This window comes from Sorex araneus, chromosome 5 (assembly GCF_027595985.1).
Source record: "Sorex araneus isolate mSorAra2 chromosome 5, mSorAra2.pri, whole genome shotgun sequence".
In the NCBI taxonomy this organism is placed as follows: Eukaryota; Metazoa; Chordata; class Mammalia; order Eulipotyphla; family Soricidae; genus Sorex; species Sorex araneus.
The window spans coordinates 121863988-121889831 of record NC_073306.1 but is presented as its reverse complement, the minus strand read 5'-3'; the positions used below and the strand labels follow the sequence as shown (position 1 = coordinate 121889831).

Here is a 25844-nt window from a genome sequence, read left to right as displayed (position 1 = left end):
GTCTGAGCCATGTGACATCACACTACTCACTTAACATCTCAGCTTCCATCACTTGGTCAGCTGAATGTGACAATAATCCCATCCACACAGAATTCATGAGGGGATTCAGTGGGGTCTCATGCATAGGATATTCAGCACAGGCTAAGTCCCCAGTACATGATAGCAATGGTTTCATGAGTGTCATTATTACTATAGCTTCTATCGTTACTTGTTTGTTGTTGGCGTGGGGGGTGGGGGGGGAGCAGGGGAGGGAAGCAAGTGCACAAGAAGCCTGGGAAGAGGTCTGGGTGTCACATGATTCTATCCTCATGCCACCTCTCTGTCCTTGACCCTTCTCCTCCTTAGCTGACCCAGAGGGAGAGGGACGGAGATCAGGTGCAGGGGAGAGGGCAGGGGATCCGGCAAATTATATGACCTGAGTGTCAGGTCAGAACACAGGCCCTGCTCTCTGGAATCATCCACCACCAAATTCTAATAGTTCTTCTAGGAACACCTTCTTGAGGGGAATTTGCAGCAGGTTGACCCTGAGTTGAAACACAAAACACGCGTGTGCATGCACACACACACAGAGGCATACACACAGAATGACAAGCCAACTGACAGATACACAAAGAAATGAGGACCATCGCACAGACTCAAGTTCATGGACAGATTTCTGCAGATGGAGAGAGTAATGCACACAGGACATGCTGGCACTTGAGACACATACACACACACACACACACAAGCACACACATACGCACAAGACTTGTTCTGAGACTGCTAGCCACACAAAGAAACCAGGACGGACAAGACGGACAGAACAGATGGATTTGGCTCCATCTCCACCAGCAGAGCTGTGCAGATCTCAGCCTTCAACAATGGCAGGACAGGGTTAGCCGGGTCCTACAGGCGCATGCACATGGAGACTGGTCCTCAGGCACCCCAAACCCCAGAATGCCCCTGTGTGATCCCTGAAGGGTAAGGGAAGAGAGAACAAAGGGACAGAGGAGACGTGAATGGCACACGCTGGGAGAGAGCTGTGGGGAAATGGGGGAAGGTCAATGCCAGGCACATGTCAGCGCCAGAGGAGGACAAAAGAGGCAGAGGGGGTACCTCCTTCCTCTTGGCCAGTGCCAACACCTAGATATGTGGCTAAGAATGGGGGAGGGAAGGGGGAAAGCAGACACTGTCCCTGCAGCCAGACCTAGGATTAGGGGTGTGGATTCTCCTCCAAGGCCACAGAAGGTCTCACTGTTGGGGGACACCCGGGATACCAAGAAGGATTAGGTGAGGGACTTCAGGATCTTGCCAACCCCCAAGGAGGATCAAGGCCTGTGCCACCAGCCGGCCCATGGTGCTGAGTCCCCCACTCCCACCCGGACCCCGGTGTCGCCACTTTGGATGCCTTCAGTACCCAAAGGGCTGAGCACTCAGCTTATGCTGAGAAAGGCTGGTTTGGGGGAAGAAATAGGGTTAAACAGTGCTGGGCTTATCTCCCAGTGCAGACAGAGAACAGAGACCTGGGGGTGGAGCATGGAGCCCTTGAATTAATGGCCTGGAAAGGCACATCATGAGCTTCATTTCGGGGCTGGATGATCACAGACACTGCCCCTCCTCCCTTCCCTCTCTCTCCCTGCCGCTTTCCCCCAAGCCTTGGAGAGGAGGTGACTCCTCCAACTGCACAGCTCCGGGCATTGTGGTGTTCCGGGGTCCCGGGAGAAGCTGGGCCACCAGGCGGAGGGTTCCAAGCAGACAGATCACGCAAGGGATGTCCATGCTGACTCTTCTGCTCCAGGTGGGACACATTAGGGACCCCACAGAGGCGGGGGCGGGTCCTGCCTCTGCTAGTTCAAGCCAAGCCCTGTTGAAACACATCCTTGGCTGTGCAGGTGAGGGATTCTCCTTGCTATTGGAGCAAGGAGAGTAATGCTCATCTTCAGAGGCTTCTGGGCAGATGCTGGGTGCACTCTCAGCAACAAGGACCAAAAAAACAGAGCAGGGAAGGCAGGATTTCATGAGACCCTTTAGGCTCTGAGATGGGGTGAGGGAGCCTATGGAGAGTCTGAGATACTGAAGGAATCTATGAAGAAATGAAGGAGTCAGGACCTAGAGCAGTGAGTTAGGCAGATGCCTGGCTCCTGCCCTTTCTGAGAATAATGCCTCCTTGGGGGCCGGGTGGCAGGAAGCACAACCACCTCATCCCCCACTTGTCCCCCTCGCAGAACAGACACTCAATAAGCATTTTTTGGGTGGCATTAAATGGATTTCACACCCTCCCTGTCCCATGAGCTCTTAATAGACCAGGAAACACACACACTGCCCAGCTCCCATGCTAGACGCAGGTTTCATGGCTCTGTCTGCCCCTTGGCTGTCCTTTACAATGCCAAATGTGACTGAGCTGAAGGCCAGTCATGCCCAAGTGTGTAAGATGGAAGTTTGCTCCAGGGGAGCTTGGGAGGAGGGTGGGCAGACCCTAGTTCAGGGACTTCTTGCAAGCCCACTAAGCACCCTTCAGGAATTGGAGGGATAGCAGAGTGGCTTCCTAGGTCTAGTCAGACTGCAATAAAAATGTTGGGCTCCAGGATTGCAAAGGGACTGTAGGTTTGACTGTTTGTGTCCTGAAGCCTGGGGGGAGAAGTGGTAGCAGTCACTATTTTTGTTTGGGGGCCACACCCGGTGGTACCCAGGGCTTACTCCTGGCTCTGCACTCAGGAATCACTCCTGGTGGGGTTTGGAGGACCACATGTGGTACCAGAGATCAAACCCGAGTCAACTGCATGCAAGGCGAGAGCCTTACCCCCGCACTATTGCTCCAGCCCTGCGCTCACCTCTTTTGGGTGTTTTGAGTAGACCGGGCACTGTGGGAAGCTCTCCGACTGCCTCCTTAGAGCCCCGCCATCTTTAGCTGTGTCCACTGTTATGATTGGTGGGGCCAGGATTGAAACTGGGGAGATGGTATTGGGGGAGAAAGGGACACTTCGAAAGCTGATGCAGAGGTGCGACGAACCCAAGGAGCCGAAGGTGAGTCTTGCTTAGAAGAAACAGCGTTTGGCCTGTGCTGGTGTAAACCAACCCTCACTCCCATCTAGAGTGGCCTCCTGGAGTCCTTGGGAACCAAACTGTGTTCTCCTAAAATCCAACATGTTCCAGTCCTATTTTTCGGCATGACTGCATTTAGAGACAGTCCCTCTAGTAAGGAACAAGGGCTAAATGAGACTACCTTAAGGATGGGGCCCTGGTGTGGGTTTGTGTCCTGAAAAGACTCAGCAGACCTCACCTGCTCACCTCCTCGGCTGAGGACGGTGGGAGGGCAGCTGTCTGTGCGCCAGGAAGAGCCCTCACCCGAAAGCTCGCCTCTCACACCCTCATCCGGAACACCCGGCTGCGGGAACAGTGAAAAATGAAATGTCTGCTGCTTAAGCTAACCCCGTCGTAGTGTTCTGTTACGGCGCCCAAGCAGGATTCAGATGCTGGATGTGTCGGCTCTGGGTCAGCCCGGCTACGAGGTGGCCAGCTGATAAGGCTAGAGGTCAGCTCTCCAGAAACACACAGACAGTGTTGCCCGTGGCTCAAAGCCCCCCTCCCCAAACCCTGCAACTAAGAGCCTAAGTTTCTTTCCCTTCCGGTTCCACTGCAGACTGATGAGATAGTGGCGTTCGTGGTCAGTAAACCCTGAACAAGTGCTTATTCTAGAGAGAGGTGCTCTGCCTGTTTCTCTCATGCTGTGAGAGGGGAGAGCTGGGCTGGGCCGTATGTCCAGTTACAGATGAGGACTCTGGAGGACAGAGAGGTTCAGTGGCCCAAGATCTCGCAACCAAGTAGTGGCAGGTCCAGGATTCAAACTGAGGATCCCAGCTGCCCTCCTAACCAATGAGTGAGGTTTTTTTTTTTTTCCATAGTGACATTCTTTTTTAAAATTTATTTATTTATTTATTTATTTAAATTAGTGAATCACCGTGAGTGTATAGTTATAGATTTACACATTTTCGTGCTTCTGTTTCCGTCATACAATGTTCAAGAACTCATCCCTCCACCAGTGCCCATTCTCCACCACCAGTGGACCCAGTATCCCTCCCACCCCCAACGGGTGACGTTTTGAGGAAAGAAACATATGCCCGTATCCACTCTTTGGGCACTGTCCAGCACTGATGGCTCCACAGGTCTACTCTGGCCACCCTCATCTTCCTCTCCGCTGCGAGCAGCTCTGTTAGGAAAGGGAGTTGGGGAGGCGGGGGCAGTCCTATAGCAGGGGCTCGGAAGAGCTGAATCACGTGATCTCAGAAGACTTAGCCCTGAATCACATCATCTCAGAAGACTTAGCCCTGGGCTTTCCAACCTCCAGACCCCTGGGCTCTACCCCGCAGGAAGGCTCCGAGACACTGATTATTTCCTCACCTGGCATGCATGAACAACTGCCAGCATTAATCTTAATTTTTTTACTGGAGCAATAGTACAGTGGGTAGGGCATCTGCCTTGCAGGTGGCCCGACCGGGTTCCATTCCTCCATCCCTCTCAGAGAGCCCGGTAAGCTACTGAGAGTATCCCGCCTGCACAGCAGAGGCTGACAAGCTACCCGTGGCATATTCGATATGCCAAAAACAGTAACAACAAGTCTCACAATGGAGACGTTACTGGTGTCCACTCGAGCAAATTGATGAACAATGGAATGACAGTGCTACAGTGCTACAGTGCAGAAATAGACCAAGGTCCAGAGAACTTAGCTCCACATGCATAGCACACATTTCACCTGCATAAAGCCCTCATTTGATCTCTGGCACTGCATGGTCCCCTGAGCAATGCCAGGAGCAACTGCTGAGCACAGAGTCAGGAGTAGCCCCTGGTGGGAGTACTGGTGGGAGTGTCCCAGAACAACAACAACAACAATAACAATAATAAAAACAGCCAGCAGGATCTCCTGGATGGCCAAACAGTGCTTTAATTGTCATAGGCCTTCTGGCAAAAGAACCCTGGGGAGGCCAAGTACAGAGATCTCGTGACTTATCCATCACATTGAATTCGTCGCGTCTGTTTGAAATGTAGCTGGCTTTGTGTCAGGTTAGAACACTGTCTTAGCTTTTCCAGGGGTAGAGGACTGAAAGGACAAAGCTTTCCTCCTCCCTTTGTGCTTGCACATATTTCAGTCTATTGATAATATTATCGGTGGTGGGGAGGGACTGCGGGGTTTCCGTCCCCCCGCCCTGGAAGAAAGCAGCGTGTGTATTACTCAAGTGTGAGAAGCGTGCATTTAATTCATTCTGACCAAGGAGAAAATAAGCCTCACACATTGGTGCCCCACACAGCCCTTGCCACCTGGACGGCCCCCGGCCTCCGTGCAGCTCCCCCACGGCTGCCTTCGAGGGGAAATATGACAGCGTAATGAACAGTTGTACGATGTGCTATAAAAAGGCAATTAAGGGAACTATTGGACTGGGACAAGCCAGCGTGACCTGGTTAATAGCTCTGAGCGGAGCAGGCTGTGGGGAGGCGACTGGGGGGGAGGGGCAGAAGCTCCTCATGGCGCACACCGAGGGCCCCGGTGCCAACCCTGCAACCAGTGGGCCCAGGGTTACCCGGACTGGATGTGGGTCCAGAGCTCTCTCTGGCGTCTGTGCTGCCACTTCCTGTTGAGTGGCCCTGGGCAGGGGATCATGGTTACACAGCTTCCTTCCATTGACTCATCCATCAAATGGAGATAAAAAAAAAATTGCTGTGGCTAGAGCTCTGGTCCTGGCAATGCCTAGAGCTGCCCATGGAGGTTAAAGAAAGAGGATGAGGAGATGTTTTGGTTTGGGGGACACACCCAGAGATGCTCAGGGCTTACTCCTGGCTCTGTGCTCAGTGATCGCTCCTGGCAGGGCTCGGGGGAGCTTATGGGATGCAGGGGGTCGAACCTGGGATGGCTGCATGGGAGGCCAGCGCCCTGCCCCTGTGCTCACACTCCGGCCCCAGGAAGGAGCCTGTGTCCCAGCGGGTCTTCCAACTGTACACGGCCATGCTTCCAACTGTACACGGCCATGCTTGTGTGAGTGCCCCATCCCCAGGCTCTCCATTCTCAGGGGATGTGGGCTGCTGAGCAGACTTTCTGGAATCTTCCACATCATCATCCATCCTGAGGTCGCCTTTCACCTCTTCTCCGATTTCCTTGTCTCCTCAACCCCCTTCGTTCCACACGCCCCCCGTGTGTGATGGTGAAGACCACCTCCAGCTGCAGACAGAAAAACGTTTCCTGTCCCTCCAGAGCTTCTGCTCCCCTCTGCTCTGCAGACTCATGAAACAGCTCCTGAAAAGTAGGGGGAGAAGCTCCTGCACCTCAGAACTACTGGGAGGCGAGGGAGATAGCTCAAACGGCTGGAACACAGGCTTCACAGGTAGGAGACATGTGTGGTATCTGGAGCACCGCTGGGAGCACTGCAGGGACCCCCATCTCTAAGCAGTGTACTTGGAGTAGCCCCTGAGCATCCCTGGGTACCCCATCCCCACAACAAAACAAAAAACTAGCAAGAATAAGACCAGCTACTACTATCACTGTCATCCACTTGGCAAAAGATCTGGGTCTTTGTTCAATACCTAGCCCGAAGCCTGGCACACAGTAGATGCTCAATAAATTTGACTGACTGAATGAACACATTTAGCTGAACGAATTCACAGTCAACTGAATTCACAAGCTTCTGTTGATCCCATTGTCAACTGGGCTTCTAGGCTAACTCTTTCCCCGAGACTCAGTGAGCAATGATTGTGCCCCATACGCCTTGCAAACTGTAAAGTCCCCCTGGGGAGCCAGTTTGGTTGAAGACCAACCCCCGCTCTGTGCCTGGCATTTCGAGCTCTGAGATCCCAGGAATACTCCGCCCCCACCATACACATTTATTCTGCACCATTATCCCTGCCTGTGTGAGCCCCTGCACATCCCCCCAGCCGCTGAGAAGAGGAGCTGAGAGCCAGCCAGCCACAAAGGAGCAATCAGGAGTCATTAGGGCTATTTAGGGCGGGCCTGTGACTGGCTGCTAGGCGTCCTCTCGCCCCTCACCCCTTGTCACTCATGGTGGGGGGCTGAAGAGGGTCTGAGCTAGACAGCAGGAAATCCAGCCCCTGGCCTCCTTCTCCCCATTACCTGGTGCCCATGGGCACCGAGAGGGTGTTGGGGCTCAGAAGCAGACCCAGTCACCTAAGTAGGGGTGGCTCTCCAGTGCCCATGGGTGGGCAATGGGCAACTCCAGCCACAGAACCTACCTCTAGGGGCCTTCTGCCAGCCTGGTAGGGCTCTGGCTACCCAACCTCCCTCTGGTGAAGTTCAAACTCTCCCGGCACAACCTCCCACAACCTCCCAGGGTCAGTCCAATGCCCCCTCCAGGCCAGGAATTCAGCAGCTGCTGGCCTACTGGGGGTAAGTGATTCATCTTGTCCGAGGGGTTTCTGGGTCTAGACCCCATTGTCAGGGAGAGGTTCTGGTGTCTGGGCAGCTTCAAACTGCTCAGACTTGGCCAGCCAACTGGCTCCAATCGACTCTGAGCCCAGGGGTGGGCACTGTAGACTCCGTTTTCCCAGCTCAGGTCTCTGGACAAGCCCCTATAGCCCACAACACTCGATGCTCCTGGGAAGCCCTTGTGCTACTTCTGTGGGGCTGGCATGACAGTACAGTGGGCAGGGCACTCGCCTTGTGTGCTACTCAGGTTTGATCCCCAGCATCCCATGTGGTCCCCCAAGCACAGCTAGGGCTAATTCCTGGAGTGTAGAGCCAGGAGTATGCTCTGAGTATTGCCAGGTGTGCCCCCAAACCAAATAATAATAAAAATGATAATAATAATAACAACCTTTGTACTATCAGCAATGTACCCCTGACATTAGGGGGTAGGCACTCCCTACCCGAGAAATCTCAGAGAGGGTGTCCACACAGGTCTGTCTCCACCCCATGGGAAGGTGCTCTCTCTCTTTCAAACAAGGGCCCTCTCTATTTCTTTTTTTTGGGGGGGGGGGTGGCGGTGGGAGGTTGGAACACACCTGTGATGCTCAGGGTTTATTCTTTGCTCTGTGCCTTTGTGCTCAGGGATCATCTCTGGCAGGTGTAAGGGATCATATGGGGCCCTGGGGATCGAACCCAGGTCAGTATCATGCAAGGTAAGCTCCCGACCTGCTGCACTATTTCTCCAACCCCCCTAGGCAAAGGCCCTTTTAGCAATTCTCAGTAGCTGGCTCCCGTGAAGGGTGCGATGAAGGCGGGGTCAGGTGGGGCTTGTGCTGCTCCTTGGTCTCTTCTATCCAGGCCTTTGAAATTCTCCCACCCTCCCTGCCAGCCCCCTCCAGAACAGCCTCCCACATCAAAGCGTGTGTCCTGCCTGCCATCCAGGGCCCATCCAGGGCCCGTAACCACACCGGTCAGCATGGAAGGTGTGGAAAGACGAATGAGAGAGATGTTGTGTTTCGGGAAACAATTTCAGAAAGCACAGGGCCTCTGGGAATTCACCTAATGCTTTCCGGTTCACAATCAATAGGTTAGGAGATCTCCAAGCCCTCAATTAAACTAAGTCCTCGAGAAGATGAGCAGGGACAGGTATTAACTAAGTACTCCTCCTCCGCAGACGCAAGCCCGTCACCCTTACCCAGCGCTTCTTAGAGCAGATATTGTCTGTATACTTTGTTGCTGTTCTTTATTTTTACACCTCACCTGATTTGCAACTTCAAAGATGTTTTTAAAATTAATAACTGTCTATAAAAAGCATATAGTAAAAAGTCACCCAGCCATGCGATTTCTGATTTCTCCCCTAATCACTGTGACCCATTCCTCAAATTGCTTCCCATCTGTCTGGACAAGTGCAGATAAACAAACACATGTAAAATGTGTGTATTTTTCCCCTTCGTAGAAAAGGCAATGTTTTCTGTATCCATGTTGCAGGCTTTGCTTTGCTTTCCACTTAATAACAAGATTTGATCTTTCAGCTTTCTCCAGGAAGTGGGGACAAAATACCATTCTCTGTTTCTTTCCATCTTTGTTGTTGTTGTTGTTGTTATAGTCTATAGTTTCCGACCCAAAGACACGCCATTCATTTGTGCATTCATTCCTGATTCCACGTGTGCCAATGCCAGGCTATGCTTGCGCAGATTGCAGAAATGAACTTAATCCAGCCTCTTTCCTCAGGGCTGGCGATTTCCTAATCTCGGTCATTAGTACTATGGGAGATTAATCTCCAGGGGCCTGAGCAGAGCCGGCTGCAGCCCAGGGGTGCCAGGACCAGCTCATTGCTTTGATAAACTCACCTCTGTGTTGCTGGCCCCTCCTGGCTCCCCTCGAGCGCCTCTTTGCTGTGTGGCAGGATCCCCCGGGCAGGGGGAGTCTGTTTTAGTCTTATTTCCATTACACACTCGGATGAGCAGAGGCGAGGGGGAGCCAGCCTCTGCCAGGCGATAATTAATTGCCTGTTTGTACTCCTGCTGTGGCCCGCATGGCCAATGTGGAAGTGTCCTCTTGGATCTGGGACACTGATGGCAGCTGATGGCTGGCAGGGAGTGTCCCTGACCCTCCTGCGGAATCGCGGGGGGGGCCCCCCTCTGCAGACCCTGGGGACAGACATGGGACCCAGGCACAGATATCAGATATCAGCATTCTCTGTGGGATATTTTCAAGCATGACGGAGCAGAAGAATCTGTCAGTGACAGTGGAACAGGCCTAAATAATACAGTGCCCTTGAAGGGGGGTTGGGGTAACGGGGCTGGTGGGCCTTTGTGAGCTTGAAGTCACAAGGAACTTTGACAAAGACTGTCACTATCACTCCGGGACCCCCCATCTGCTTTCTAGTTTGAAGTCTTGCATTTGCTTTGACAATGAGGGGTGTCACTTGGTGTCATCGTCATCACTGATAGAACCTGGGCCCAGAGATGGCTGCCACATGCCCGTGGCGCAGAGTCTCTGCAGGAACCCGGCCTGGCGAGCTTTGCCTCACTGGGAAGGGTTAGCAGGTCTGTGAGTGCTGAGTCCTGGATTAGTGCTGAGTGTCGGAGGGTGCAGATGAGAGTAGCACTGATTCTCTCCTCACTGAGCGGAGAAAGTGCTCAGGGCTATGTGACACCCCTCAGAGTCAAAGCAAATGCAAGATTTCAAACTCGGGAGCACACAGGGGTCCGGGGGAGCATTTGTGCAGTCAGAGAAGAACTGTGGAAGTTAGTCCTTTTGTACCCAGCTCTGAGGCTGGGGACAGAGTACAGCAGCAGGGCACTTGCCTTGCACGCGGCCGACCTGGGTTTGATCCCTGGCATGCTATATGGTCTCCTGAGCCCACCAGGAGTGATCCCTGAGCACAGATGGGTGGGTCCAAAAAACAATAACAAGAAAAGAATTAGGAGCTTCACCTGGACAGGAAAAGAGGATCATCCTCATGAACCTGCTTATTTATTTTTGGAGGGGGCACACCCAGCAACACTTAGGGCTAGTCCTTAGGGAGTGCTCTGGGCTCAGTTCTGTCATGCTCTGAGGGCCCTGCAGTGCCAAGGCCTGAACCAAGCCCTTGGGGCAGCTCCCCTGCTTGCTACTTAGTGTTTGTCTATTTTGGGGGGTGGGACCACACTAGCAGGGGTTGCTTTCAGCTCTATGTTTGGGGGTTCCTCCAAGCAGTACTCAGGGGACCATATGTGGTGCCAGGGACTAAACTGCATCCTTTGCATGCAAGGTAAACCCCTTTATCCCTATTCCGTCTCTCCAGCCTTTTAGTTTGTTTTGGGGTCACACCCAGCAGAGCCCAGGGCTTACTCCTGACCATGCTCAGGGATCACTCCTGGCAGGGTTTGGGCGATCACACAGAGTGCCAGGAATTGAACTGATGCCAGTCAGGCAAGTGCCCTTCCTGCGATGCCACTACTCCAGCCCTAGTGAGTGATTGTGGGCAGGAAGTGCAAAGGGGGTGCCCTGAGGCATGGAGGCTGGGGGGCCGTGGCGGAGGCCTCCTCGGGCCTGGGTGCTCCTTGTCTGCCTGACGAGCTGGTTGGCAGGCTCTCCTCCTCCATCTCACCTGGAACATGCTCTCTGGCCGAGCATTCGGGCAGCACATTCCATGCTGGGACAGCTCTGAGACCCCTGAGGGGCTCCCTGCTCCCTCCTTCCTCCTCTCCCCACAGCTACGACACCCCTTCCCCCACATGGGCCACCGAGAGAGACAGTCTCATCACTTCCAGAGTTCCTGGGGCCAGGGAGAGCACAGGGGTTAAGGTGCTCACCTTGCAAGTGGCAACCCCAGTTCCAACCCCACTATTGCATATGGTCCCCATGTACCACCTGAAGTGACCCCTGAGCACAGAGCCAGGGGTGGGCCCTCAGCAACGCTGGGCGTTGCTCCAAACCCCACTAGGAACTACAAGAGTTCCAAGGCAGCCCAGGTGAGGAAGCACAATTCACTCAAATAAGCTCCAAAAGTGGTGAAAAGTCAAGAGCTTGTGTGTGTGTGTGTGTGGGGGGGGTGTGCTGAAAAGGCAGAAGGGCTGGAATCGGGACCCTGCCTGGCTTCGTCACACTCCTTAGGGAGGAGCTGATGGATTGGGGTTCAGGGTCTGGGCAATGAAATTTTTCCCACCCAGTGAGAACACAAGGACTTGGGTGCCTGGGCTAAGGGTGAGGGGGTACCAGGGCGAGGTCTGGCAGGAAAGGGGGGGTAAAATTCACCTGTGGAGTCCCATCCTGAGTGCTCCTTGGAGGAACAATGTGGAATGTGCCCCGACTCTCTCACCAAGCGAAAGGGAACCTGGAGCACTGACTTTCAAAGGGTCGCCCTCAGTCCACCCCACCTGGGAGGGTGATCCCCTCTAGGTCACCTGGGTGGTCTGGCAGGGGGTCTGGGTGCTCAGCTGGCTCCCTCCCCCAGGTCCTCAGCCTGGGAAGCAGCAAGATCCAGACCCCGGGTCGGGCCGATGGGCTTGGGGGTGGCGAAGGAGGCTGGACTAGCACTGGACTCTGGCTCCTGTCACCCCAGCCAGCACCGGGGTATCACCCGGACTCTCAAACCCTCTGATGGGCCTCACCCCTTCAGCAAGGCGAAGCGACTGGCTGTTCTAGAGTGACTAATGGCCCCAAGGAGACGCCCTGGGGGCAGACACTGGAGGGTGCTGTGGAGAGGCCTCGGAGGGGTCCCCGGTGGGGCTCACAGGAGGCCGGGCAGATGGTGGCTGCCCTGGAGGAGGGGGGGTGGCCGCCAGGCGCAGCCCCAGCTGAGCACCCTGGACTCCCGACAGCTGAGCCCAGGAACCCTTTCCAGATGGGGCTGGGAGGAGGGGGCGATACCCGAGGTCTCAGTCCATCTTACCTGGCACCCCGGAAAAGTACCTGCAGTACCACTGCTGGCTGACAGGCATGGGGGTCACGGGCTGTGGACCCCAAGAACCAGCGCATCCAACACACAGAAGGCAGGTCCAGGGAGAGAACGCCACTGCTTTCTCCTCGGGTCCTGAGCGGCAGCTGTATCCCCACTCTCTGCAAGCTAGGAAGGCGGAGGGGCCAGGACCCTTCGCCCCTTGTTACTTTTAGCAGGCTTAGCTTCCCCCATCACCCCCAGATCGTTCAGCCTTGGATGCCTTGGGACTCCTCATCACCTGTCTTTGACCGGAATCCTTGAGAAGCCATCCCTGGGACAAGGATGGGATTGCTCCATGGCAGGTGGTCCCCAAAAACCACTGGTGGGGGAGGAGAGAGGAAAGGGAGCCCCCAAATAAACGGGGGGGGGTGGTTATTGAGCTGCTTTTTCCAGTGGACAATGGAGCTTCAGTTGCACTGGGAACATCTGGGGCAGATACACATGCACTCGTTCCACCTGAGGAGTGAGGCTCGGTCACCTGCTCGCCCCACGCGGTGTGTCCTTGGCCTAGGGCTGCGCTCCGGGCCATGCGCTCCCAGACATGGGCGCAACTGCCTGTGAGTGCGCATGCTCAGTCCCGGAGCGCACACTGGCCCGGGGACGCGTGCTCAGGTTGCAGAGCGCATGCAGGCGAAGCAGGTGCAGGAGCGCTCGGGTCATGATGGCAGGACACTAGCGCGCCTTGCAACATCCATCATCTCTCTCCCCATCCTCTTTTTTCTTGGTCGATGTGACTCAACATCCCTTACTGATTTTTAAAGATTTGCATACCTCCTCCCTCCGCTGCCTCCCTTCTTCTCTTCACGTCTAGGTCCTTACTGGGCTTCAGCGTTTTTTCCTCGCAGAGCCTGGAACGCTGCATCTTCAAGCGTCTTTTTTTGTCAGAGCAATCAGACGCCGGGTCCTGCCCCTGCCTTCTTAGACCAGAATCTTGGCTTGCGAGGCGGCGATGCCTTTGAATAAATTTTCCACCGGAGTCTGATAGAGTCGAATTTGCACCGGAGACTGATAGAGTGGAATTCGCCACTCTGACCCCACTGCATCACGGCGGCCACTGGAAGCTGTGGTCTGGGATGCCATGGGAGCTCCCGCTGGAGCTGAACCTCCTCTGCAGGCTTGGTTGCCTCTCTGGTCCATGCAGCCACTCTGTCGGCTCTTGAGGGGATGCTGTCTTCGCCTTTCACAGGCTGGTCCTTGCACAGAGGGCTTGGCCCTGCCGCAGACAGTTCAGGAGAAGGGGAGCCCCCTTACCTCTCCCGCTCACCACAGTGGCTCCTCCCGCTCCTGCACAGCCGAGACACACAGCTAGGCGCTCTACGAAGACACACTCCCTAGCCCAACAGACGGAGCCCAGTCTCCAACTCGGAGGGAGACTCATGCCCTGAGCACACGAACATGCAGAATGCTCGCCCCAGCTGGGTGCACATCTGAACAGACGGGGAGCAGCTCCGCGCCCACCCTGTTGCAGTAACAGGCTCATCAGTGGTCAGAACACAGCCTGTCGGTGACAGGCACACACCGCACATTACAGAGGGACAACGTGAGTGCTTTCTGCTTGTTTGGTTTGGGAGCCACACCCATCTGTGCTAAAGGCTGACTCCTGGCTGTGTGCTCAGGGATCACTCCTGGAGGACCCAGGAGACCATGTGTGGAGCTGAGGATTGAGCCCAAATTGGCTGTGTGCAAGGCAAAGGCCCTGCTGCTGCACTATCTCTCAGCTCCTGGGTAACATGATTGTATCACACACACACACACACACACACACACACACACACACACACACACTCCATTACGTCCACAGGCTCTTACTGGCAAACCAACAACAAAAAATCCCACCTAGGGCATAACACGAACTATCACTTGGTCTCATGGCCATGGTCAGGGCCCAGCTCATCACCCACCCAGGGGACAGAGAGGCAGGCAGCACGCAGTCCAGCGGCTGACGGGGCTCCATGTGTGGGAGAGGAAAGGTTGGCTTTGTTTGCACAGATGCGGGTAAAGCTGCAGGGCCCGTATCTAGCTGCTCTGATGAGCAAATGGATTCCTGGATCCGGGGGAGTCTAGGGGGTTCATTAGTGGCCCCACGAGCAACGGCTTTGGCTTCTCCATCTCCCTCCTGTGCTAATTTCTTACTTGCTGCAGCAGCCCGCCCCCACGCCGAAAGCGAACACTTTGTTTGAACAAGAAAGGCAAAAGCCGAGCAAATACTTGTTTCTTGGGCCCCCTGGCACTGGCAGGGAGGCGGGCGTCCTGCTGGAGGGCGAAGGCGGCTTTGCCAGGCAGTGGACACTCGGGCTTGGGAAGGAGGCTGGGCTCAGGCTGGGACCTGCCCTGGACCACTTGCATCAGCCCGGGGTGGCCTGACCCCCTCTCACCTCACACTCTCCTCTCCACCTTCATCTACAGCCAGCAGCTCCTGGCTTGCTTCACCCCCACCCCCTGCCCACCCCACTTTCCCACACTGGTTCCGGGTGTCCTCCTTCTCAGCCACTCAGCGGCCTGTGTGAGGGGGACCCGTGGTGACTTGGACCTCACGGGGTTTTCCTATGGTTAAGTGCATCAGGGCGTTGCTGGCGGGCAGCTGCCTCAGCACACGCGTGAGCTGTCACCATCCTCTCCCAATGCTGAGAAGCTCTGTCCCCTCATTTTAACAAAAGAGAGGTGGCTAGCCACGTGGAGCACCGCGTGGAGCACTTCGAGGGGAAATGAATTACAGCAGAGGGAGAGACCATTTCTCGAGCCCCTGCGGCTAGGGCTGAGAAACCCCGAACTTCTGAACAAGCCTGGCGCCGCCTCCCGCTGCCTCGGCCAACTTCCCAGATGGACCCCAGTGACTCACACACCTGAAAACGTGCCTTTGGCCTGTTCCCCTTTGCACCAGACTGCGGCGCTGACTGCCATCAAGAAGGCTGTAGTGGAGGTTCTGGTGTGATAGCACAGCGGGTAGGGCGTTTGCCTTGCCCACGGCTGACCCGGGTTCAATTCCCAGCATCCCATATGGTCCCCTGAGCACCGCCAGGGATAATTCCTGAGTGGAAAAAAAAAAGAAAGAAGAAGGCTGTAGTGGAAATGGTGGTAGGAACCGCCTAAGCACAGCGACCATGGCTGTGTCCCCCTGGCTCTCTCTGGGGCCACTGCTGGGGGAAAACCAGTGGCCAGGTCACAAGTGGGCAGCTCCGGGGAGAGGCCTAACAAGATGGAATGGGGGTGTAAAGCCTGATAGGGTGAGGAAAGCCGCAGAGCAGGGGATCAACGGACAGATGTTTAGTAGGAGGAAGCAGGGATCCTGACCAGGGAGAAAGAGGTGGCTCAGGACATCCAGCCCTTGGCTTGCAGGGGGCTGTGGTGGCCATTACCCGAGTTCAAATCCCAGGCACCACATATGGTCCTCCAGAACACTGCTGGGAGTGGACCCTGAGCACAGAGTCAGGAATGCGCCCTGAGCACTACTGGGTGGGGTGTTACCCCCGCCAAGAAAAGAAAGAATATAGAATAAACAAGAGGCAAAAGTGGTAGCAGGGAAGAGGAGGGTGAGGTCCACTAAGGGTGAGCTTAGTGATGCAAAAAAAAAAAAAAACAGCTGAGTGGAATTAGAGAACCCAGAGGCCGGAGACTTATGGGAATGTTTCCTGTCTCACGGATGGGAGGGTGAGAGTGATGACAAAGCAGAGGATGTGTGGATGGGCACAAGTGCAGGGCCCAGGGGGTGGGGTCACAGGCCCTGAGAGGTCAACTCCATAGCAACACTAGTTATCCTCAACCATATCCAGATGAGGCTGGACAACACACGCCGTGCCGACATTTCTCTTGGCAACAAATGAAGAAAGCAGAGTGAGGTCTTGAGACGGGCATGAGCAACCAGCAGGCAAGAGTGAGAACCAATTAAGTGGCAGAGATGAAAGGAAAGAAAGCAGGAGGCGTCACAGAGGTGAGTCTGGAGCCCAGGCCCAGGGGAGATGCCAGCACAGGCTCGGAAGAAGAGCAGTGAGGGTAGAAACGGGGATCTGAGGAGGCAGCATCCCACACCCCATCCCACCCCTGGGAAGCCAGGCCTGGGGCTGGTACCCAGAGACCCAATGCCACTCTGCGAACCTGTGTGTGTGTGTGTGTGTGTGTGTGTGCGCGCGCGCACGCATAGGAAAGAGAGAGAGAGAGAGAGGGGCCGAAGCGATAGCACAGCGGGTAGGGCGTTTGCCTTGCACGCGGCCGACCTAGGTTCGATCCCCGGCATCCCATATGGTCCCCCAAGCACCGCCAGGAGTAATTCCTGAGTGCAAAGCCAGGAGTAACCCCTGAGCACAGCTGGGTGTGAGCCAAAAAGAAAAAAAAAAGAGAGAGAACTATGTGTGACTGTGAGAAAGTGTGAAAGTGTGGTATGAGTGTGTGTGAGAATATATAGTGAGCAGTGTGTGTGTGGGAGTATGTGTGAGTGTGTATATGTGTGAGAAAGGTTATGTGGTACCTCCTTCACAAATACAACCTGACAGATCTGTCACGTATCAGATCAGTGAATCCAGTTCCCCAGCGAAGAAACTGAAGAACTGCGGCCAGACAGTGCAGGGGTGCTCTGGCTGTGGGTCTGGAGATTGCGCATCAGAGCTGAGCCAGGGAAGGCCCTGGGTCCCAGGCGTCCCGACTCCCTGTGGCGGCTGCTGGGACAGGGTAGGAAAAGCAACAGGCAGGGCTGGGGGTGGGCGGGGGCCCAGCACAAAGTGCTCCTGTAGCCCCTCCATGGCCACCGTCCAACTCGGTCGGCCTCAGCGTCACCTCAGGCTGCCTGGGGTCTGATGGGGCGGGATGGGGGGATACCTCCACACCGACTCCATGTCCGTAGACACCGTCTACGAATGCACCGTGCCCTGGCCCAGCCCTGCTCCCACTCTGCTCCCAGTTGCTCTGTTATCACCCTCCGACACCTGTGCTCCAGAGAGACAGAGATTAACTCCAGAGAACAGGGGTCAGAAAATTGGTGGCTTAATGGGGACGAGGCAGTTCCTGAGTCATGGGTGGATCTCCAGGGGCCTGCCGGGAGGAGGAGGGGGTCCTGGTGAGTCAGGGTCAGAGAGAAGATTCCAGCTCCTGCTTTGGCCCTGCAGGCTCTGCACAGGACCCCCATCCTCCCTGGCGTCGAGGTTGCTCATTGTCCCCTTATCTCTGCGAGCAAGTGACAGCCTGTCCTCCAAGGCCGCCGATCACATGGCGTCCTTATCACCATGTGCCTGTCACCAGCCAGGGCTGTGGGGCTGTTGATTTCTGATGAACAGCACCTGAGCGCCAAAGGGAATCTGTTATTTGACCTTATCTCTGGCCTGTGCGTCCTGCTCGGGCTCCGCTTCCCCACTCCCAGTGGAGCCATCACTTTGCCAATAGAAGCCTCTGGAGTGCCCAGATAAGGCTCAGGCCATCCCTGGCCCCTGCTCCAAAGTCAGCGGCTTTGGGGAGGGGCCGCACCTGGCTGGCGTCTCCAGTGCTGGTCAGGCCAGTCTAACCCTGGGAGTCGCCGTGTTGCTGGGGGATGAGGGTGGGTTCTGTGGCAGTTCTGACCATATGCCAGAGACAACAAACTCAGCTTAAGGGGGTCTCCAGTCCAAACACTGGCAAACAATGTGGGATTTCAAGCCTTTTCATTTGCACAGGCAAATTTCTCCCAGCTGAATAAGAGAGGGAAATTTTATATATATCAGCACCAAGGACAGCGCACGCACGGTGTTTGGGGGGGGGGGGGGGGAGGAGGGGGCCCATGACGTGGGGCTGGGAAAAGAGGGAGAAAGGAGAGGACTGGAGAGGAAGGGGAGGGAGTATTCTTTTGCAAGTCAAATTTTGGTGTGCTACTTCCAGTCAGTACTTTTCAACTTGTGGTTAAAGAAACAGCTGGTTATTTGGTGAAAGTTGCAACAGTAAGTTCTGAGCACAGTTGGGTATGACCCCCAAACCAAAACAAACAAAAAAGGAAGATGTGAAAAAAAGGATGTGATGGCAATTTAAAAAAAAGAAGCAAGCATTTACTGTCCTCCATGCTTAGCTTTCTATTGCTACACCTCGTTTCGCCTACCCACCAGCCTTGTAAGTGGATGCTTGCATCCCCATATTACAGAGTATGTGTGAAGGCAGCTTAATAGCCAGCCGGAAGTTACATTATCAGCACAGACCCCCCCCATTTAGCTTCCCCTCCCTCATGTCCTTTCCTCTAACCACTTTGAATACCCAATACTGCTTTGAACTTTTTTTTTAATTTATCTCACGAATCACTGAGATAGTTACAAGCTTTCATGTTTGAATTACAATCACACAATGATCAAACACCCATCCCTCCACCAGTGCATATTCCCCATCACTAATATCCCTGGTATACCCACCCCCTTTCTCACCCTCCCCCTGCCTGCATGACAGACAATATCTCCCATACTCTCTCTCTACTTTGGGGCATCATGGTTTGCAACACAGACACTGAGAGATCATCATGTTTGGTCCATTATCTACTTTCGGCACACATCTCCCATCCCGACCAATTCCTCCAGCCATCATTTTCTTAGTGATCCCTTTTCTATTTCATTTGCCTTCTCCCCTCTGCTCATGAAGCAGGCTTCCAGCTATGAAGCAGTCTTTCTGGCCCTTATATCTACTGTCCTTGGGTGTCAGCCCCAGAGGTGAATAGCTTCTATTTAACTTTCTGCCTCACATATCCCATGTTTGCAAGAGTCCTTGGTTTTAAGCCTAAAACTCTCTAGATTTTCTTGGGTTGGAATCATCCAGTGGACAAGATGTTCTGGGAAGATAAGAAAGTGACCAGGGAAAGTCAAATTATGACCTATTGTCCATAGCCATACTGTACATTCCAAGGAGAAGTGAGAGTCAAAGGCATAGAAATAGTTAAAGGATATTTTTTTCTTTTTCTTTTTGGGTCACACCCGGCAATGCACAGGGGTTAGTCCTGGCTCATGCACTCAGGAATTACTCCTGGCAGTGCTCAGGGACCATAGGGATGCTGGGATTCGAACCCAGGTTGGCCGTGTGAAGGCAAATGCCCTACCCACTATGTTATCGATAGTCCCTTGAAGGAGATTTTTTGGTCTTATCAACACTAGGTTATCTCAGGAAAAGTCCCATGTGTGCATAGTCAAAAGTCGAGGATACCTAAAGGTCAGGCTTCAGCTTGGCTGTGATTCTGAGGAAAAGTATCTCTTCTCTTTTAAGCCATTCTCTTTCAAAGAAAGGTGCCAGAGCGATAGCATAGTGGGTACCTGCCTTGCACATGGCCAACCTGGGTTCCATCCCACCAGGACTGATCCCTGAGTGCAGAGGCAGGATAAAGCCCTGGGCGCAGCTGGGTATAACCCCAAACCAAACAAACAAATAAAAAGCCACAGAGGAAATGGAGCAGTTCAAACAATGCAGACACTTGGCACCTGTCAATAGAATAGATGTGAGTTTCCTCCATCTAAGTTTTGAAAGTCAAGAATGGCTTCACTGCTCTGTAGTATGATGCAATCCTGCTAAGCCTAAGGAGGAGTTAACGGAGCATCTACCCTGGGTAATGCAACTCTGGGACTCCAGCTGGTGAAAAGTTTGGGCAGCCTGGGTAGAAATAGAAGTTGCCATAAACGCTAACTCTTTGGAGGAAGCTCAAATACTTTCCCTAATACACTCCACACACTGACTCCTTGGGGAATGATTTCCTGAGTCACAGGGCAGGGAAATGTAACTGTTTGAGGGATGTAACTTTTGATGGGAGGAAACAGATGTTTTCACTGCTCTTCCACCACAGCTGTCTAATGAGCCCTCTTCCAGGGCCCTGTGATGTTTGTGGTTAATTTCTTTGGAAACCTTCATTCAGACTGGTGCCCAGGGAATCTTTAGCTTGGGGAGAAGAGCAGCTACAATGGCACAATGAGTGATACAAGTGCTTCAGCAGCGGTGTCTGGTAAATCTGATTTAGGCTGAAAGCCAGACAGTGAAGAGGGATTAGTTGGGGGAGGGGATATTGGGATTACACATAGCAGTGCTCAGGGGCTAGTCCATGCTCTGTTTGGGAGATGCTTCTTGCAGTGCTCAGCTGGGGATTGCACCTGGGCCTCCTGCATGCTAAACATGTGCACAGACCATTGAACTTTCTCCCTGGCCCTGCAGAGGGATATTATGAAGAGACTCAATTTAGAGACAGTTAATATGTGCTGAAATCTGACAAATTTGGTCATAGAGACCCAAGTTCTGATTCTGGCTCAGTGACTTCCAGTGGTTTGGTCTAGGACCAAAGTCACATCCGTGTTTTCATCTGCCTGGGGACAGTTAAGTTTGAGATCTATTTAACACCCAGGTTGACAAGCAGTCCATTGGGTGTACAAAGGCAGACTTCAAAAGCTAGAATGGGCCTGGGGAAATAAACATGGAGCCTTTGTCTTCGGATGCTATTGGGAGTCATGGGAATGGATGAGCTTCCTAGGGGGCAGCCTGGGAGAGAGTTTCACCCTCTCTGCGTCTGTTTCCCCATTCTCAAAATGGGGGTGATGATAGCACTGACCACATTAGAGTGGGGGTTTTTTTGGATCACACCCGGCAATGCTCAGGGGTTACTCCTGGCTTTGCACTCAGGAATCACTCCTGGCGGTGTTCAGGGGACCATATGGGATGCTGGGAATTGAACCCGGGTCAGCCGCATGCAAGGCAAATGCTCTACCCGCTGTGCTATCTCTCCAGCCCCACATTGGAGTGTTTTAAGGATTGTATTGAAATAAATCCTGTTAAGCATGCAGGATCTAATAAATGCATGACATGGAGAAAAATACAATTACTATTCATTTAGTCCATCAAACAGATATAACCATCCCCATTTTACAGACAAGTAGACTGTGGTTCCAGAAGCAGCACATCAATGTCCATTTGCAAAGTCCCTGCTGCAATGCTGCCTTTCTTTCTTTCTTTCTTTCTTTCTTTCTTTCTTTCTTTCTTTCTTTCTTTCTTTCTTTCTTTCTTTCTTTCTTTCTTTCTTTCTTTCTTTCTTTCTTTCTTTCTTTCTTTCTCTTCCTTCCTTCCTTCCTTCCTTCCTTCCTTCCTTCCTTCTTTCTTTCTTTCTTTCTTTCTTTCTTTCTTTCTTTCTTTCTTTCTCTCTCTCTCTCTCCGTCCCTCCCTCCCCCACCTCCCTCCCTCCCTCCCTCCTTCCCTCTCTTCCTTCCTTCCTTCCTTCCTTCCTTCCTTCCTTCCTTCCTTCCTTCCTTCCTTCCTTCCTTCCTTCCTTCCTTCCTTCCTTTCTTCCTTCTTTCTTTTTTTCTTTTTTGTGGTGCTGGTGTTGAACCCAGGACCTCACATGCAAGGTAAAGCCTCTACTTCTAAGCTACAGGCCCAGCCACTACTTTTTAATTTTAAATAGCCACTATTACAAATTATTGGTTTTATAAAATGAGATTTAAAAGTGCCAGTATACTCCCATCCTGGGACTTTCAATTTTTTATCTTTTTCCTTTTCAAAATGGTTTATAAGCTTTGAAAATCTATTTTCCTCCTGAGAGTATAAAGTGTTCCATTTTTACTCTTTATTTTTAAAAGGTTCATCAATTTGTATTATTTATATTTAATTATTCAATTCACTTGGAATTTACTTGATGACTCTGATATGGAGGGCAAAACAGATTTTTTTCCTAACTAATTATCCTAACACTACTTCCTGACTAGCTGCTTCCCTCTATACTAGTCTCTGAAATTTCTTTTCTTTTCTTTTCTTTTTATTTTTGGGTCACACCTGGCGATGCACAGGGGACCATATGGGACGCTGGGAATCAAACCCGGGTCAGCCGCGTGCAAGGCAAATGCCCTACCTTCTGTGCTATCGCTCCAGCCCCTGAAATTCATTATTAAAGAAACTTTGTGTGCATGTATGCGTGATGCCAGGGATTAATATCAGGGCCCTGTGTATACAAAGCCTGTGCTCTACCACTGAGCCTATTAACTGAATCCTTTTTTTTTCTTCTTTTTTGCAATTGGCTTTTAATTAAAGTTTTTTTTCTTGCCTACAAGAAAGCTGAACAAAAAAATAAAAAAAGGAAGGGAGGAAGCAAGCAAGCTGAATACAGGGCTAGAGTGTCCTCTCTGGAAAGAGGCATGTGTGGGGAGAACGTAGAAGGAGAAAGCATTTGGCTTGATTAACTAACCTCTTAAATGTGACACATTTCTCATCCCCAGCACTGAGGCTGGTGAGACCCAGTTCACAAATTAGTGTGGTGAAAATCTGATGACTTGGCTAATGTGCATAGAGCCTCGGGTAGGGTCCCCTCGCGGGACCTGAGCGGCTACCCCCAAGGGTTGATTCTGTCCCCTCCATCTGCTCCCCCAGACATGCTCCTTAACCATACTTAAGTCACCAAGACCGTAGAAAGAGAAAGAATTTTCCTAGAAGACTGTCCCAAACACTGACCCTGAAGGTCATATGTACTCTCAGAAGCTAGATGACCCCCCGCAGGAAGACTCTAACATTTACAGAGAGAGATTCTATATAGTCCTGAGGGCCTGGACACGCAGCAGTTATTCTTAAACAATATTTTGAAACTGATGTCTGTGCCTGTTGAAATTTTCTGTGTTTTTTTTGGGGCGGGGGGGCTTTTTGGGTCACAACTGGCAATGCACAGGGGTTACTCCTGGCTCTGCACTCAGGAATTACTCCTGGCAGTGCTTGGGGGTACCATATGGGATTCTGGGGATTGAACCCGGGTTGGTCGTATGCAAGGCAAACGCCCTACCCACTGCACTATCGCTCCAGCCTCTTCTGTGGTTCTTAATGAAATGAAAGAGAAAGAAAATAAAACTAATGTTGTTTTGTTGAGTCCCATCTGGCAGTGCTCAGGGATCACTCCTGCTCAGGAAACCATATGTGGTGTCAGGGATCGAATCTGAGTCTGACACTTGCAAGGCAAGCACCCTATCCATTCCAGTCATAAAGCTTATTTTTAACAAACTACTTTAAATAAAATTATGAGTGAGATCTTTATACTTTTTTAGTTTTAAGTTATTTTAAAATTGGGGTCGGGGGAGCTGGAAAGATAGTACAGCAGGTAGGGCACTTGCCTTGCACACGCTGGATCCAGGTTCGATCCCTGATCTGAGGGTAGATCCAGGAGTGACCCCTGAGCATTGCTGGGCATGACCCTCAAAACACCTTTTTCTTTAAAAAAAAATAACTAAATAAACTAAAATTAGGAGGCCAGAAGGGCTGGAGAAATAGTACAGCAGAGCGCTTGTCTTGCATGAGGCCCACCTGGGTTCGATCCCAGCACCCCATATGGTCTCCTCAACCAGGAGTTATCCCTGAATGCAAGCCAGGAGTAGGCTATGAGCCCAGCCAGGTGTGACCCAAAATCCAAAAATTAAGTTCCCTTTTAAAAATAAATAAAGGATTATGAAGTTAGATGATACTTGATTTTTATTTTATTTTATGAGCCTGGATTGCCTTTATTGTATCTAATTTTTACTCATTAAAAGTCATTAAATCTTAAGGAAATAGAATTTTAGTGCTCACTGCAACCTCTGCTGACAGGATCCAATGATTGTGAGTTGACTTTTTCTTTCCATTCTCAGAGGACTACCCACCAATCGATCGTGATCAGTAACATTTCTGCGCTGATTGAGTAAATTATACTGTAATTTAACAACTGCCAATGTGTTTGCCAAGGACCAGGAAGAAACCAACAAAACAGACCCACCTTGGACTTAGAAGAATGAACCAGGCTCTTACCTCTGGCAGGCGAATTTCTCACCCCCATATCAGCACCTCGGACAGCTCAGCCGCAATTACCGAGGGTCTCTGAGGACGCTTAATTAAACAAGAACAAAGGCATTTTTACATTATCTTTTCTCCGCTTCATTATTTAAACAAGCACCTCTGTTCATACACTCGCCCTCCTCTTTGCTTACACAAGCCTCCCTCTCAGATTATTTGCCTCCTCGCCTGCAATTCCCCAGCAAAATGGCCAGCGCCAACCCACGCTTCAAGAAATGCCAATTTTAATTAAAAGTGCAATTTTCAAATCCACCCAAAGCTCAGATAGAATATGGCACACTTGCTGCCTTGTGATTTTTCTGGTTGCTTTGTTGATTAAATTGGGTACTGTTTTAAGTGCTTTGTCAAATCTTCACAAAAACGAAGACAAATTGACATTTACACCTTTATACTAGCAAGAAAGTGATATATTAGATTCACCTCTATTGCCACAAGAGCTTGCTCTGGGCTTAAGGACTGCACGAGGCCAAAAGGTCCCCTGTGATAACTGTTTCCATGCATCAGCCTTAAGAGTTCTCTGTTCTCTCTCCAGTTGGCAACAGTCAGGGCTATATGTGTAGGCGGGGGTTGGGAGCGAAGGGGATACAACAGCGTTTTCTCTTGACTCCTTCACCCCTGTGTGCCCAGAAAAAAACCTTTCGTGATTGTGCAAGGGATTTGGGCTTTTAGGTTCTCCAACTTTAGTAAATACAAGAAATCTCTCTTGGAAGATTCTGTGGCCCTGCCTCTGGTGATTTGAAAGGTGTGGGGGTAGAGACCTGGAACCTGATTATTATTATTATTATTATTATTATTATTATTATTATTATTATTATTATTATTTTGCTTTTTGGGTCACACCTGGCGATGCACAGGAGTTACTCCTGGCTCTGAACTCAGGAATTACCCCTGGCGGTGCTTAGGGGACCATATGGGATGCTGGGAATCGAACCCGGGTCGGCCGCGTGCAAGGCAAACGCCCTACTCACTGTGCTATCGCTCCAGCCCCTGGAACCTGATTATTATTAAAGCCCCAGGTGATCCTGATGAAGGTATACAGCACCTGAAAATAAACTGGTGCTAGAATTTTCCAGAAAGTTTATGAAACAAGTCCAAGCTATCAAGCCGCCAGGGATGATTCTCTGTGTAGGGAATCTATTTTTGGGGGTTTGTTTTTGAGCCACACTGGTGGTGCTCATGGCTTACTCCTGGATCCTTGCCAGGGATCACTCCTGATAGGGCTTGGAGGGACCATGTGAGACACCGGGGATCGAACCCAGCTTGGTCAGGTGCAAGGCAAGCACCCTACCTGCTGTACTACTGCTGTATGATCACTCCTGCCCCCATGTAGGGAATCTGACAAGGTGACCTTATCCAGCTGTGACATTTACCATTGAGTGACCTTAGAAAATTCACTTCCCCTCTGTATTACCCCTTCTCTAATTTATATTTATAGATGAATCATCCTTCAATAGAGTATGGCATGGTGTTGAGGGACAAAAACTTTTTGCATGTCGCTAATAAGAAGATAAACTACCCCACACAAAGATGGATATGCGATATAAACAAGCATTCCTTGGAAAAGAAGATGTAAAATATACATAAACATTAGAGAAAATCATCGGCCTTAATAATGACCAGGTAAGTGTCAATTGAAACAACAGCAAAGTTTTATTGTATTGTATATTTGAAAATTTCCTTTTATTATTTCAATCATTTATTCCTTGTACTGTGAGAGGAAACCCTATGAACTGATAACCACTAATGTTGAAAATGGAAAACAGAAATAAG

At 51.7% G+C, this 25844-nt stretch overlaps 1 protein-coding gene across 28 annotated transcripts in view; it reads left to right on the top strand.

Annotated features, from left to right (window-relative positions):
* Window positions 1-25844, top strand: part of LOC129404818 (translation initiation factor IF-2-like) — a 42965-nt gene that overhangs the window by 3057 nt on the left and 14064 nt on the right. For 5 of the 28 annotated variants that reach the window (XM_055137755.1, XM_055137761.1, XM_055137763.1 and 2 more), the window contains one exon: window positions 23873-25481. The exons of 2 other annotated variants lie outside the window; for them this stretch is intronic. In XM_055137755.1, coding sequence (XP_054993730.1) covers window positions 23873-23926 — 54 coding nt within the window. In that variant the 3' untranslated portion in view covers window positions 23927-25481. 21 more of the 28 variants (XM_055137756.1, XM_055137760.1, XM_055137751.1 and 18 more) reach the window with 13 other exon arrangements.